The sequence below is a fragment of the Eubalaena glacialis genome, chromosome 14 (genome assembly GCF_028564815.1).
Source record: "Eubalaena glacialis isolate mEubGla1 chromosome 14, mEubGla1.1.hap2.+ XY, whole genome shotgun sequence".
NCBI lineage: Eukaryota > Metazoa > Chordata > Mammalia > Artiodactyla > Balaenidae > Eubalaena > Eubalaena glacialis.
Genome location: NC_083729.1, coordinates 45819343 through 45836170, shown reverse-complemented (window position 1 = coordinate 45836170; position 16828 = coordinate 45819343). Strand labels below are relative to the sequence as shown.

Genomic DNA, 16828 nt, shown 5'->3' with positions numbered 1-16828 from the left:
CAAATGTGAGATGTAAGAACTATTATGAAGATTGAGATTTATTATGTATTTTATTCATTTAATAGATGTGTCCAGGCACTATTTTAAGCACTTTATAGATATAAATTTATATAATTGATTTATTCCTTGTAGTAACCTCAGAAGTTAGATTTTATTGTTTCCTCATTTTACTGATTAGGAAACTGAAACACAAGAGAGGTTAATATGTTCTAATATAATTCACACACAGGTATAAAATTGTATATCTGTGCCATGTTATAAAATATGGCTGAATAAAACTGTAAATTTTTTTTTCCAGTTGAAATTTTTCTGAGACAGAAATGAGAACCAACCACTTGGGCTTTGAGTTAAAAGTTATCCCAGATCTCTATAATACTTTCTCATGTAGAGATATAAAGGACAAAACCGATAAAAATGAAGACATTTGTTCAAATTAACAGCTGGTATGCAATCTGAGGTTGTTTAACACTAATTACTCCAGAGGCTGCCTAAGATAGTAATTGCCCTTTTCTGTTAATTTCCAATATTGATCTTTTTTCCCATCCAGTCACTCCTTTAAATACAATTTACTCTGTGGTAACAAGAAGACTTAAGAGGACTGGGATACACATTTTGGGAAAAATAAATGAAGAGAAAAGTTTTGGCCTTCAGAGATTTTTGGTTAAAATACATCACGTACACAGGTGACAGAATGCCAGCAAATATCCAGGTGCAAATGTGAATACTGTACGTACTCTTTTCTTAGGTACAAGGAAAAAGAAAGGAGATTGGAAATTTGATTTCAAATCAAGCTAGAATGTTTCTTTTTTTAATCCCATACTTTATATTTTTGTTTATGGTTTTTCCTAAGGATTTTCTGTTAAGAATTTTCTATGAGTTTTTAAAACTTCATGTGTACAACACCTATATATAACAATACCTGTGTAGTATTCTTGTCAAGCCTGGGTATAAGAAAATTATCAAACAAGTAAAAAATGTGGCTCATTCTACAAGACAACTGGCCTGAACCTTGAAAAAAATCAATGACTAGGAATAAAAAGATTCCTCTATAACCAAAGATGTATACTACTATCACATCTTAGAAAAATAACAATGATTTCAACTTTCACCATTTTTTTTTAAATAAATTTATTTTATTTATTTTTGGCTGCGTTGGGTCCTCGTTGCTGCGCGTGGGCTTCCCCCAGTTGTGGCAAGCGGGGGCCACTCTTCGCAGCAGTGCGCGGGCTTCTCACTGCGGTGGCCTCTCCTGCCGTGGAGCACGGGCTCCAGGCGCGCGGGCCTCAGCAGCTGTGGCTCGCGGGCTGTAGAGCGCAGGCTCAATACCTGTGGCACACGAGCCCAGTTGATCCGCGGCATGTGGGATCCTCTGGGGGGACCAGGGCTCGAACCCACGTCCCCCGCATTGGCAGGCAGACTCCCAACCACCGCACCACCAGGAAAGTCCCAACTTTCACCATTTATTGGCCTTTTTTTCCCCCATTCAGGATCCAATCAGGGGTCATGCCTTGCATTTAATTGTGGTCATAAAGGCTGTTTTATTTTTATTTTTATTTTTAAAAAAAAGTTTATTGGTGTATAGTTGATTTACAATGTTGTGTTAGTTTCAGGTGTACAGCAAAGTGAATCAGTTATGCATATTTCCACTCTTTTTCAGATTCTTTTCCCATATAGGCCATTACGGAGTATTGAGTAGAGTTCCCTGTGCTGTACAGTAGGCCCTTATTAGTTTTCTATTTTATATATAGTATATATATGTCAATCCCAATTTAAAGTCTGTTTTAAACTATAGCAGTTCCCCTCTGCCATTGATTTTAGGGCTCACAATTTTTTTTTTTGTACTACTAACAAAGAAAATAACCACTACCAATTAAATTTATGACATGCCATCTAGTGTAAGACTCATCTCAATTTCAGAAGTCTTAAAATGAAATAAATATATTAACAAAATATGGCAACTTGCCCAAGGTAAGTTCCACTGGTAAGCAGTAGAACTGGATATCAAACCCAAACAGTCTTGCTCCTGAATCCATTCTTTTGGCCACTTCTTAGTGTTGCCATTTTGTAATCAATGAGTTATTGCATGTAAGGTTTTTTCAGCATAGTGCCTTAATTACATATTAAATATGTAGTATGTGTTAGCTTTTATTATCATTTTCACTGCTTCTGCAGTTGGCTACTACTATATGTTTATAACATCTACGTTCTGTGACTTTATTCAGTTTTTCTGTGCTTTGTTTATAGGTTGATTCTCAAGCATTGAAAACCTATAAACTTTACAATATTGTAATTATGCAAGTACAATTCAGTATAAAATCAAGAGGTGTGATTGGAACTGCAGAGAAAGAAATGTAATTGTATTAATCCTCTGCCACTTAAAGTGTCCTTTTAGCTCCCTAAAATTAGTACTATATTTGCTAAAATGAATCCATTTTGTTCTTGAAGATATATTTTGAGCTCTCAAACACTTTGTTCTGATTTACACTAGTTGCTTTCCAAGTCTGTTGCATATCTATCTATCTATATTGGGTCTATCCATCTATCTTTATTTTTTTGGGGTAACTCTCCTGGGTTAAATCTACTGTTTTATGTTATTCCGTGTCCTCCTTATCTCACATTTCCCTCTCAGCTTGTTGGGGTATAGCTAATTACAAGTAATTTTGGGGGAAAAAGATATAAAGCAGGTAATTTAATTTTCACAGACCTATATGCAAATGTATTTATCTTGCCTTCTCAGTTAATAGTTTGGGAATAGAATTCATACTTCAATCATTTCGTTTTGCTTGAAACTTTGAAGACATCATTCCTTTGCCTTTTACCATCTAGTATATCTGACGAGAATACTAAAGCCAGTCTAATTCTGCTTCTTTTTTGCAAGTAATATACTTTTTCCTCTGGAATGTTTTATTAGACTCTTTTTCTTTATCATTGGTTTTATCATATTTTATGAGAGTATTTCTTTCTAGATGTGGATCTTTTTTCATTTATCCTTCATTGCACTCCATGAGTCCTATTTGTTCACTTCTTCAATTTTGTTCTCCTTCATTTTCTCTGTTCTATTCAGAATACCATTTAGATAGATTCTTCCAAACAGAGAAAAAAAAGACAAAAAGAAAAAAAATTAGGTAATATGGAAGATCAATTCAAGAGATCTGTTTCCTTTGACTATGAGTTCTCCTTTTTGAATATCTTTTGTCAGTGTTTCTTTTTTTTCCTGTTTCCATAGTTTCCAGTTGCTCATTTTTAATAGATGCAATGTCTTCATGAATTTCTTTGAGGATAGCACTTACAAACTTCAAACATTTATAAGTTTAAAAGCTCTGCTTCCTTAAGGTGAGTTGATTATTTTCACCCTTTTGTGCTTTTGCTTTTCCTCAAAAATTAAAAAAAAACAAACAAAGGATTCTTGAACTCTTTGTAAGTGAGCAGGGTATCAACTGTTGTGCCTCACTTTAGAGTCCATGGGTGAAATGCAGGAAAAAGCTGCCTCTTCCTCTTCTCCCTCCACCCGGTGCCCAAGTAAGGAAGGCTTTGTTGTGGAGCATGAAGATGTTCTAATGCTTTCCGGGTAGATTGTTAAATTAAAAAAAAAAAAAAAGTTGTGGTTTTAGCTGGAAACCAGCATTGTTGCTGCTAGACATTCTGTGTGTAAAGGAGTGAGATAAAAGGTTTGGCTTGGCTATCTAATATACATATTATAAGAATCCTGATTTTTGTCCTACAGCCCCCTTCTGCTGTATCTAGGTTTGGTATTTCTTCAGACTGCTGGCAGGAATGGCTTCTGCATGGCTGCAGCTTCATTGTGTGTACACATGCATATAGGTGCACCTGCATGTTTGTTCTAGACTGTGGTTTTCTCTGCACTGGCTTAATCCTCAATATAATCCCATCTGCTCTCCTTCCACAATGCATGAATGCACTTCAGTGGGATTTTGCTAGGAAGTGGAAGAAAATGCATATGCTTAGTTTGTCTTACACAAAGTAGGTAATGGATAGGTATATGTTGAATAAATCAATCAATGTTGTTGAGAATATTGGGCAAAACATACATCTGTTTAAATTTTTAAAAATTATGACTTTAGAATATGGGTAATTAAATGAATCTTTTAAAAAAATTCTTTTAACTTTATCCTGTTTCACGAAAGAATCTCATTGGGGTTAAAACTTACCAGTGGAGGTACAAAATGAAAAGCCTGCCATCTCTCACTGTTTTTTTTTTTTTCCCAAAATTAAAGGCCTTAATTCCATTTTGTTCCTTTTTAGTGCTTAGCACAGTGCCTGGCATGTTGTAAGTATTCAATGATAGTTATTATTAATGTTTGTTTAAGTTAAACTCTTTTTGTCTCTCATTGGGGAATAATATGTGTAAAGTACTTGGAATAGATTTTGGCATTTATAGTAAGTGCTCCATAAGTGTTAACTACTATTCTTTGATACATGAGCAACAATTTATTTTTTTCTGTGAAGCTTTCTCTGATCTTATTAGTTTGAATTAACAATTTGCTTGTCTCTATTCTGGTTGTATTTTGTCCCAGCCTTTCTGGTAAGTAACATTGATTTGCTGGCTTGTGTGTCTCTCCACCAATTGTGGTTCTTTTTTTTTTTTTAATTTATTTATTTATTTTTGGCTGTGTTGGGTCTTCGTTTCTGTGTGAGGGCTTTCTCTAGTTGCGGCAAGCGGGAGCCACTCTTCATCGCGGTGCGCGGGCCTCTCACTGTCGCGGCCTCTCTCGTTGCGGAGCACAGGCTCCAGACGCGCAGGCTCAGTAGTTGTGGCTCACGGGCTTAGTTGCTCCGCGGCCTGTGGGATCTTCCCAGACCAGGGCTCGAACCCGTGTCCCCTGCATTGGCAGGCAGATTCTTAACCACTGCGCCACCAGGGAAGCCCCAAAATGTGGTTCTTGATAGCTGGGAGCTATCTTTTTTATCTTAGTAGTCTTGCTGCATAGTGATTGCTTGCCACCTATCATTAGTCCCTCTTTTTTGCTAGGTCTTAATGGTTGAGGAGGATGGTGTGACTGGAACATGGGGGGTGTGCATTAGTGGGAAGTGAAATGTGACAAATATGCTGACACCAGATTGTATGTAGCTGAATACCAGATTAAAGAATTTGAACTTCATTTTGTATGCCCTGGGAGGCATTTTGATTACTGACTAGATTAGTTTTATATTTTAGAAAGATAATTCTGAGTACAGAGAAGAGAATGTGCTGGAAAGAAGAAATAAGATTGGAGGCAAAGAGAAGGTGTAAGAAACTCTTGCTCTTGCTGTATTATAAGGTTCTTATTTTAGTTGAGAAACCTTGCAGCTCATACTTGAAGGATAGGTCTTACCAACACGTAACCTTTTAAGTCATATCACAGATAGGCTTCAGGGCTTCCCTGCTCACTTTGCTTTGAGTTATATAAAATTATATAAAATTTTTAATAAAATGCTAAAATTTATTATAAACAAGGAACACAACTACATTTTGTAAAAATTGTGAAAATATTTTCTGCAAAAGCCTGTGAATTGGTGATATTTTAAACTTGTTTGTTGTATTGTCTGTTCTGTCCATTGTTCAACATTTAATGTGTATCATGTACAGGGAAGTAATGTGGGACAAAATTTTTCTTTGGGAAAGGAGATGAATTATGTTTTTAATACACTTAAGTTTCAGGTGTTTATATAGCTCAACTGGAGGTACCTTACATATAAGACGTATAGATTTGTAAAGAGTTTGAGGAAGTAGGCTAGAGATTGGACGTTTTCTAAATAAAGATGGTAATTGAAGCCTAGGATTCGATGAGTTTGTGCATCTGATAAACAGTAGTCAAAGATGTAAATAGAAATGCAACGAAATGTTCTGCTTTTTTGGCCTTAGTGATATGGTCACTAGTGTCTGATGCGTCAGAGTTGTAAAGAAGGATGAAGGACCGAGATCTTTGGGTTGAATCAGAAAGGGGTCATTGGAGACCTGAGACTACACTGATTGGGTGGAGTACAGCAGAGTAAAGTTAGATTGGAGGGACACTGAAATGATTTGATAAGGAAATAGAACATGTAGTTTAAAAATTCCTGCAAAGGATAGGAAAGCTAGAAGAGTGAAAGAAATTGTAGGGTTAAGTGGTGGTTTTTCCAGATGTATGTGTGTTGGCTAACCATTTATAAAGACAGGGAGGTTCAGTACAGTTAAATAAAACTACCCAGAAATTGGTACTGAACTATATAATATTTTAGAAAGGTAAAATGAACCTTAAGAAGAATTAAACAACCCTGAAATTCAGTAAAGCTAATTTTCATCATATAAATTTGACATTTAGAAGAATAATTTTAGTACTTTTTCAGGAGTTCAAATTCTTTGAAGAGTAGCCACAGGATTAAAAAATCATTGGCTAATCGTTGTATTTTTAATGTGTGCTTAGGGTGAGTTTGTTTTAAAGTTTTAGAAATTCATAAAAATAGATCGTTAAGAGCTGAATAAATTCATAGAAAATATAGTCACAGTATTTTTGTTGAAAAAGATAGGCATAATTGGAATACCCTATTTGATATGTAGATTTTGACGTGATATGATGAGAGGGAATTTTAAGCACATTTATCATATAACTGACTTAGAATCAGGGATGTAAATTATAGGAGGATGATGCTTACATTGATATTCACAACTGTTCCAAAGTTATAATTTAAAAAAGATATGTTTTTATGGAAAAGAGGAATCTAATATAATAGAATAAAATGTTGACTATAAAATGTTTTAAAATCAGTCTTGAAGGACTAGATCACCTTCATGCTTTCAAATATTCAGAGTTGACATCACAGCAACCTTTGTTTCCCTAAGTGATAACTTTTTATGTATGCAGGTGGTATCTAGACTGTGCTTACAGTTCTTGGTAGACTGAAGAGTGAATGTGTTATTTGTTTGGGAGTGGGGAAAGGAAATATAATAGTGGCCTGGAGTATGAGTAGAAAGACCTACTTTAAAAAATCGACTCCATTAGAGATTTACATTAAAAGTTTCTTTTCTCTATGTAGGGTTTACACTCATACTTTTCTTGAATTCCTAAAACTGAATACCTAGCTAATAAGATTTATTCTCTGAGGAATGAGAGTCTGAGTTATGTGTGTGTGATGAGGGCAGAATGAGAGAGACTGTTTTGAAAGTGAGGTCCAAGGGCTATAAAGAGACTTGCAGTTTTGCTAACAAAAATAAGTTATGTTCTAGATAGCTTAGTACCTTTATGATTCTTACTAGCTTGTGGGCTCCAAACCCTAGCTTCTCTCTAATTCAGTATTGTTTATCTTCTCCATTTTAGTCAAGTTTCTCTCCATCCCAGTGAAAATGAAGGTCCCTGTCCCTGGGCTCTTTGGATCATGGCTTCCCTATAAATGTTGATGGTATACCACATGTGTATTTTCTAGTTAACTTCTAACTGAGAGTCTAGAAAGACACATAAATGGGGAACCCAGAGTAATCCCTCTCCCTTGATATTTCATAACATAATTATATATTATATGGTAGAAGAGTCACTAAGGCTGGATCTCTGAATACACCTATGTGATTCTGAGCTATGGCATGTGAATCTTGGATAGGCTCATTATATTTGTGGAAATCTGTATGCATCTATCAAAATTAACATCTCTATGTAACAAGTCACGTACTATGTCATTACAGAAAAAGTTAAATGTTGTTTACCTCTTGAAAAAGAGATGTAGGTTAGTAAAGACAGTTAAATTCAAGTGGATTTTTAAATATATTGTAGAAAGATCTTGTGCTTTAGCAGAGACATGGACTTCTGCTGCTTACTAGATGTGTAATTGTGTGCAAGTTACTATGGAAACATGCTCAGAGGATGATTCTGTATGTATAGTGCCTAGTACATCCTTATGAGGTATTCATTAATGAATGTTAGTATTCTTCCTGTTGTACAGGACAAGTGAAATGCCTTCTAGAAAACTAATATTGAAAATTTTGGAAAATATTTAAAATAGTTATGTAGCTGAGTAAATTATCAAGTAATGTGTTAACAGATTTTAAAACACCTGAAAAGGACTACTGTTCCTACTATGTAGGACAGCTTTATTTTATTTTACATGAAAAACTTCTGTACTAATTATTAGTTTCACATTAGACTTAATGTGATACTGAAATTCTTTTCATGTTGACTATATATCAGAGAGACTATATGTCCTGTTGAGAAGGATATCACCTATAATAAGAAATAATCTGATTAGTTTGAATCAAAGTTACTTTTATATGAGTTAATAATGCACATATATGTTTCCTACTTGAGTAGCATCATCAGCACTATTTAGTGGATACCTTTAGGTGACAAGATGTAAGAAGGAAAAAAAAAGCTGTGTAGCAAATGATCAGGTAATGCCACTTCTTACTTTAAAAAATTACAATTCTAAACACCATTTCAAACAGCAAACTTTCATTATATGTTTGTTAATTTGTAATATCAGATAGCCCATCTTTGTTTTTTTTAAGTTTCAGTATAAGATTAATACAAAGTGAGTGACAGACTAGACTACATTGTTAGTAGACATGATTTGTATAATTTGTGCTTTTCTAGCTGAAAGGGTTTTTTCCATGTAGTAAAATACATTTATTCAAAAATGGAGAGGTATAGTACATTATAATTCCAAGGAAATTTTTATATTAAAATGCTATTTTTTGGCTTAAATTGGAAAGGATTTCATTTAATACCTAAATAAGGAGATTGACATTCAAGGCCCAAATCTTGTCTATATTACCATACGTTTCTAATTACATGTTACTTTAAGCTTATTTATTTTAAACCATGATTACAGACAGAGTTGATGTATGGGAATATATTGAAGGTATAACCTTATTATATTTACTGGTCTTTTGGTTTAATTCTCTACAACTTCAAAATAGTACTGTGATATGAAGTAACAGAATTATATTTATTCACATAAAAACAAGTTCTGAACTGAGTCCTTCATTGTATTTTTCTAAAGAACTCACTTCTCATGAGCAAGTATTTAATATCACATAGCTGGTAAATCATTATATTATTGAAACAAATTTTTTCTTTAACTATACCCCAATATCTTGAATATGTATGTGTTTCAGGCCACTTGCAATTAAACTATAAATTTAGATGATATCTTGACTACAACATTAAAGACAACTAAGATTTTCAAGTAAACACATTTACAAATCATAATGCCATTGTGCTGTTCTCTGAAGACTAAAAGCTCTGCTTGTTTGGAAAAGTCAGTTAGGTCTTTTTAAGCAATTGAAGTTCTGTTTTCCTTCTAAACGTTCCTTTACTAATTTTTCCAAAGAGAAAAGATGCTCATCTGCATCTTCTGGCACAAGGCTTCTAACAGAATTTGCAAGTTCAAAAAGATATTCTGTATTTTTTCCACTTGGACCAGCTGCATTAAAAATTTGTTCAGCAATGTCTTCTAGAGGTGCAGGACCAAGATAGTTAGGATTATCACATGTTCCAATATATAGCAACACAGTGAATGGTTCTGTTGTGGAATCTTTTGGATAAAAAATGACTGTTGTGGTCCTGTAGCCTCCTTTCTCTCTGAAGTCAAGGTATGCTTTTACTTCTTCTTCCTTTCCTACTGGCAGTCTGTAAGCAACACCCCATACACAACCCTGTTGAAAAATGAAAAGAATATATTATTTAGTTTTTACAGGGTTAAAATAGGTGAAGATATATTATGATGTAAGAAAATATCTTGTATATTCTTAGAAATCAGTGCAGTTTTGCTTCACTTAATGTGCACCGAACAGGTATATACTAAACAGTAAAGGAAATCAGCATTTTACATTCTTCAATCTGAATAAATGATTTCCTTGTATACCAGGATATTTATCTTTGTTTTAAGTTTTTCAAATTATGTCTTTTAACTAATGGGACTGAAATTAAAATACCAGGTCTTCATTTAGTCATTAAATATAGTTCTAAAGCTTTAAATCCATAAACATTTCACTGATGGTATAGGGGCAGTAGTTTCCAAACTGCTTCAGGGAGTGTTGTAGCCACCCTGAAGCCTACTTCAGGGCTGTCTGGATATATGTTGGCGTGCTGGCTGGGAGGGGTTTGACCCTCAACCCCCTTCAGCTGGAGTTGAGCATCACTTATATATTAGGTGTTCCCTTATTTGCAGAAAGTGTTCTGTATTTTAAAAGCTCTGTAATAAAGTAATCAACTATAAAGGCGATAGGTTCATTTATTTGTTCATTTCTTCACTGCCTAAACTTTCAAATATCCTTTGTAAATTACTCCATCCAGAATACTAAATGGCAACCTCTTTGTCAAGAGAGCCCATGAACAGTGTCAGTAAAAGCAGTGTACTTCAGCTGCAAAGATTCTTTGTAGTATTAATAAAATATCTGTGATATAAGCAAGATTTATAGTTTGTAACACAAATTTTCTAGTTTCTTGACAACCTTTAATTATTAACTTGATTATTAAACTTTAGGTTGCTAAGCATCTTGAATAAATTAACATTCTATAGAAACAAAGTGGTTTTATTAACTCTAATTAGGAGTTTTACTTACCAGTTTGAAGCCATTTTTATAGATGCTTTTCCATAATGTAAGTTATGAAAGTGTTTCATAATTTCACCATTCATCTGCTGTTGCTAGCTGCTTGATTTTATATATCAAAGTCCTTTCTAAAGTTAAATATTTAACTTCATAATATAAAATTTGGATCTCAGTAAAATGATTGAAAATATTTAAGAAACAGACAACTACCAGGTAAATAAAAGTTTTCTAGTGCTCTAAACTTTTTAAAAAACCTCTTGTGCTCTTGATAAAATTAGGCAGTAAAGAAAGTGATAGTTCATGACTGGGATTTTTGCTGAAATATTAGAATACTAGCAAATGTGAGGAAAGCTTTAGGGTTTCATTTGATTCTTAGTGGTAGTCTGTCTGAGGGCGGGCTCCATTAATTTCAAAGGAGACCACAAAATTCTCAGTCAATAAACTCATCGAGAAAGGAAAAATGAGACTATATGCCATTGGTTTTTTGTTGTCTACCTTGAATTCTGTATTCCAGCTTTTCCCAACAGATGAAAAGAAATACAACAAATACAGAGAGGAATTCTAGACTCAGTGTAGTTCAAATTGTCTGTGATGACTGCTAATAAAATTTCATTGATTATTAAAACTGAGAAACATCTTAACATTTTATGATTAAAGACTATACAAAAAAGAATAATTATACCATACCGCAGGATCTTCAACAAGAGTCACAACTCTTCCAGGCTGTTTTAAAAAAGTAAAAAAAAAAAATTTTTTTTTCCCGAATTAAAGTTCAATAACTGAGCATTAGCAACTTACTGTTGACATGGAATATTTTAACTTTGTTTGCTCATAGTAAGCACTTTTTCAAAAGTACTTATTTTTTATGATAAATTTTAAAATGAATTAAGAGAGTCTACCTTATCCAAATTATCTTGGCCTTTCTAAAAGATTCTCTTTAATTTGTCTATAATAGGTATATTATGTTCACTTAGAATGGATATATTAAAAAACACACACATGTAACTAAGGCTCATCTAAAATGAAAAGCAAAAGGAAGAAGCAATTATAAATAAATGTTCTGATCACTTTTTTCTCTTTAGGAAAAAAAGATTGCTATAGTTTCACTGAGGAATCCAGGGTGCTTTCCTATAGGGAAGTGGTTCTCAAACTTAAGTGTAGATCAGAATTACCTGGAGGTAGTTCCTGATTCTGTAGGTATAGAGCAGTCTAAGAATTTGCATTTTTTTTTTTTTTCAAATACAATTCCTACCTGGTGCCAAAGTCTGTGTCTACTGACATGTTATGATTAGTGAGAAAGTTGACTTGTAAGTCACAATTTTACCTACTTGTATGCCTATTGTGTGGCACATAGTGAGCTTACATCATTCAGATACTTGTGTCATCCTTGTTGCTATTTCCTTCTAGTCTTTGTCCATTTGTATAGATAATTCGTAATCACGGAATGCGTGGAATTTTGGATTATGTTTTTTATTTAATTATATTTTCCTGTTTGTCTCCTCATCCATTTCAATAGTTGCATAATATTCTACTGTCAATGAACTATAATTTAAACATTCTTGTATTGTTGGACATTTATATTTGACTTGTTTTCTATTTAACATAATGCTAAAGTAAGGATACATATATTGCTGTGGGTCATGTAGCTATTGCCATGTTACCTTCAATATCAAAGTGAATATGAAGCTATTTATTGAATACCTGTTCTGTGCTGTAGAGAAGATAAAACCTTGATTCCTGCTTTCAAGAGCTTATATTGTAATTCTGGAATATGAACTTAACATGTGAAATAGGTAGAGAATACTTAAGGGCTATGATGTATACTATTTATTAAGTGCAGTAAGAATTCTGAGTCTTGGGTGGTCAGAAAGAAAGACAAAATTCTGGCAAAAGGGCACTGTGACTCATGATTTATGAGTGAGGGTCTAGAAGCAGGATTACACCAGGCCAAGTGTCTGACTTTAGCAGAGGGTCCTCCATGTATGGAAGATGATTCAGAAACATAACTGGAGAAATAGGATAGAGTCAGATTTGAGATTGGAGTTGAAACTGGGGACAATGGAAAAGAAGAAGCCATTGAAATTTGGGAGAAATAGGAAATGAAGAGCTACTGTAGCACTTGAGTAGTCGGTGACTGGCATGATAAAAGAAGTGCTTTGGGAAGATGGGTGTGGTAAAGTATATAGTATGCATGTTCAAGTGCGAAGGAGGTAGACCGTGCATAAGTATATAGTATGCACGTTCAAGTGCGAAGGAGGTAGACCGTGCACTCCACCTTTCCTTGCTTCCCCTTTCACCAGACTAGTCACCAATTCTTGGTAGCTCTATCTTCTGATTATCTTCTGAATCTGGTTTCTCTTCATCCTTCAGTTGCCTCCTTAGGGATTTCACTGCCTGCCTCCAGACTGTTCTCTACTTGGCCCTAGATGGACTTTCTGGTGCAAAAATTGGGCCACTCACTTCTGTGCTTTGAATTTTTCAGGGTTGTAATATTCTACAGGATAAAATAAAAATTCTTTTGCATGAGTTAACTACAAACCTCATTTCTTACCACTTTCCCTCTCAAGCTGTAATGAATTATTTATAACTTTTACAGACATTCACATCTTTGGATATACCAGTTCCCAGTGTGGAATGCCTTTCCTTCTTTAGAATCCCTTGGATATCCTCCCACCACTCTCTCCATAAAGGCTTGGCTGCCCAGACGACTTTGCAGCAGCTCCTTCTAAACTCTCATTGCTCCTTTTATTCATTTCCCTTATAGCACTTATCAGGTATTGTTGTTTGCACAGGTGTCTCCCACTTACATGTGAGTACTCAGTAGTAATTGTTGAAAGGAGGAGAGGTAGTGAAGTCCTGGATGTAGGTGGTGGCAATTGAAACAGAAAACAAAGAGCATATATAGGGAGTCATTAAGGGAAAATAGATTTGTCCCTGTGACTGCTTATGGATGAAACAGACATGGACTATTGGCACTACTGATATATTTACTCAGAAATATTTTCTAAAATTTAAGCTGTTGTCCCTAAAATAAAATATATTATTGGGAAACAATGTAAATTTGTAAATGCACTTAAATGTTTTTTGGGGATATTGAAACTGAAGAAGGGGTCTTGGAAGCTGAATGGGATTGGAGTATGCTGTGAAATATGAGTCATGATGGTTGCTTTCATTGGGTAATGAGTAATGTTTCTGATCTACATCTAGAAAAGTGAGGGATTTAGTAAATATTCATGATTATCTCTTGTGTTAAAATGTTTTCTCTTTTTGAAATTGAAATATATTCTTTCTGATATGAAAATTTTTTCACATTTAAATAAATCCTTAATTTGATGAGAACTGGCCAGTTTTGTTAGAAATAAATGAGATGCTTAATTAAACTTAGGAAGATACTAAAGTTAAATGAAGCTAAAAAGAAAGCATAATTTAGTAAAGGAAGTAAGTTTGGTATTTTTCCTACAAATGTCACATTGCAGTATGTGGAAATGAGTCCAACATTTGTTTAATAATATCACGTTTCATATGTAACGATCATATGCTCACTAGGAGCATATGTTGCTGTAAAAAACATAGTCCTATATAGCATTTACGTTATTCTAATTTGCTAGATATTTCTGTAGCCTTTTATATTCTTGTCAGACAGTTAATATTTATAAAAGTCTGGTGATCCATTATAATAAAAAATGTGAAGTAAGATAATGTTCTTTCCAGTTTTCTTAATAGAACATTATATTTAGAAAATGTTTAGTGCCTTAGGCTTTCCTTTAATATGCTAGGATGGATTCTTTAAATGAAAGTAGGTATCAAACTATTAGCCATTGCAGTTTTTTCCCCCAAATTTCCTGCCCTATATTTTAGTATATTTAAGTAAAAAGAGAGATATCGGCTTTTATAGCTACCTTCTTTTTTAAAGACTCATGAACTGTTGTATTGGCATGACAATTTCTTACCATCAGTTTGTTTTGACAGTGTACAGAACTCATGCTGTGTAACAAACAAACATTTTGGTTGAGACTAGAGTAGTAAAATATGCTATATAACCGTGTTCGTAAGTAATTAATACTTGGTCATTGAAATTGAAGCCTGGGTTAAGGCATTCTTCTTCAGAATGGCAGTTTTAAGTGCTCATATCTGACAACTCAAAAGGCATTTTATTTAACTTAGTTCTTTAAAGTCTTAAATATTATTTTATAACACTCTTGGAGATACCTTGGCCATGAAGTTTCTGTTGGCCTGTAAATGTGCATTTGTGGTAAATCACTCCTCTGTTTTCAAGTCATCTGTCTACCTTAAAGCCAAATTCTTAATTCACCAACTCTAGTTGAGGTAGAACAGCTTCTAACTTTTTGTGATTTTCATCCTATGTCTCATTGATGAGCAGGTGCAAACTACAGCCTTCCTCTCTTCCCTTTTCCATGATGCAAGACTACAGGTATTTCTTTGGAATTAACCTCAATCTCTTGCTACATCTGATTTCTAGCATTTTAGATATTGTGCTTTTGAGCCAATATTAACTTCTTTTTTAAAAAAGTGGTAATCAAGCTCATATGACTCTGAGTATTTTAGAGAATATGTAAGCAATTAAACACTTTGTACTCTTCTAAAAGTTAGGTTAAATATAATAAGTGTTCAACTTATCCAAATTATCAGTTACTCAAAATTTAGTTTTCCTTATGGATTAGTTGTTTTGCAGCCAAAACGAGGCTGATTTGCATAAGCAGTGAGCTGTTACTCTCTCTCTTCACGTATTTTAAGATAAATGTCTCTGCATAGCTGACTGAAAAATGGATCAAAGAACTTACATTTTGCATTTATAATTTAGAGGAGAACCACTGAGAAAAAAAACATTAAAATAATGCTGCATATAGTATTGGTACTTTGCTATTTAGGTAACAAAGCGGGACTCACTTAACTTGGGAAGTACCGGACAACCAACGTGATCAAAGTAAGGTAATTTTGGAAACTAGTTCTTCTGTGACCTTAGGTGTCATAAAATAAAACCTTTGGAAAGATACTAAAAAAACCCAGAAATAACATGCACGTTTAAACTCAGACCAGTCAAAGCCTGGCAGAATGCAGAAATGCCAATAAACTTAATTGCTAAAAAGCTGAATTTGCTAGTTGATTTTAGTATTTCAACTCCGTGGTGACAGGAAGGTTTATCTTCCCACCTTTTTGTGGGGGGCAGTAGTTGCCAAGAGATGGGGTCCCCTCCCAGCACGTTAGCCTTGTGCGAGTTTACGCCCACGTTTCTTCTTCTTCAAGAACTACCTACCACCAGCATGTCAAGCGGCTTCGGAAAGACTGCCTTTGGTTTGAGAGAGAGTCGGGGGCAGGTGGCCGAGGAAGGTGCACAGAGAGAGGTAGCAGCATTATAAACTATTCCATGAGTTTACTCGGCCGTTGGGGTGTAAGTCCCGCAGAGCTGGGCCAGGAGTTGGGGAGCAGTGCGCCGGGGTCAGTAAGTGTGGGGGACTGGTTGGCGCCTCACCTTGCCAGGAACCCCGCGGTGGTCGATGCTGCCCTGCCAGAAGCGCCTGCTGTAGCCTGAGATATATCCAACCACCTTGTCCTGATAGGGGAAGTCCACCTTCCAGATGAGAGACCCGTAACCAAAAACCCACATCCTTCCCTTGCTCTTCCTCCTTGGTGGCGGCAGCAGCAGCTGTAGCGGTGGCGGCTGTCCCCGCGGCGTGGTCTCTGAGCTGCAGGCAGGGACTACAGCTTTCCGGACGCAAGAAACTGGCTGCGCAGGCGCAAAATCTGCACTCCCCGCTTGGGAACGCAAAGAACACTGGGACTTGCAGTTCGAAGAATGTTTGCCTACTCCAGCTCAGTCAACGTTATTATTATTATTATTTTGCTTGCTTAGGGTATCTGGATGCATTGACTTCCTCTGAACTAAGCAATGGATTTTTCAGCAGCCTCTGTAAATCACCCTGTCTTTCCTGAGGTGCGCGTGGTCAGAGGACTACAATACCCACAATCCTTTTATGGGATTTGTGGGTCTAAGATTGGAACTGTCTACTGTTTTTCGAATGCGGAGAGGAAAGAGAGGAGAGAGGGTGGGAATCGTGGCTGGTGTGGTCTAGATACGGAGACGAGCTGTTTATTGGTACCGCAGTTGGTACGTAGAAAGACATTTTGTTATGGTTTGAAAACTGGATTTGCAGGGAGTGTATTCTGTATTTTTACATTTAAAAAAATCTTTCTACCTGTCGAATAGAAGCGGAAAATTTACTACAGAAGTTTTGTGCCTGTAGAAGAGCTACTGTTGAATATTATTTCAACAAAAATTGCTTGCATATT

The 16828-nt window shown here is 35.1% G+C and overlaps 2 protein-coding genes across 3 annotated transcripts in view; one reads left to right on the top strand and one right to left on the bottom strand.

Annotated features, from left to right (window-relative positions):
- ASB3 (ankyrin repeat and SOCS box containing 3) overlaps positions 1–16828 on the top strand; it is a 93408-nt gene that overhangs the window by 5750 nt on the left and 70830 nt on the right. The gene's annotated exons all lie outside the window — the stretch shown is intronic.
- CHAC2 (ChaC glutathione specific gamma-glutamylcyclotransferase 2) lies at positions 9227–16197 on the bottom strand. Of its 2 annotated transcripts, XM_061211386.1 has the most exons (3): positions 16011–16197; positions 11207–11242; positions 9227–9622 (listed from the first exon to the last, which is right to left on the bottom strand). In XM_061211386.1, the coding sequence occupies exons 1-3, from the start codon at positions 16143–16145 to the stop codon at positions 9227–9229; spliced, it is 567 nt and encodes a 188-aa protein (XP_061067369.1). In that variant the 5' UTR covers positions 16146–16197. The 2 variants fall into 2 exon arrangements, with proteins under 2 accessions (XP_061067369.1, XP_061067370.1); XM_061211387.1 differs by lacking the exon at positions 11207–11242.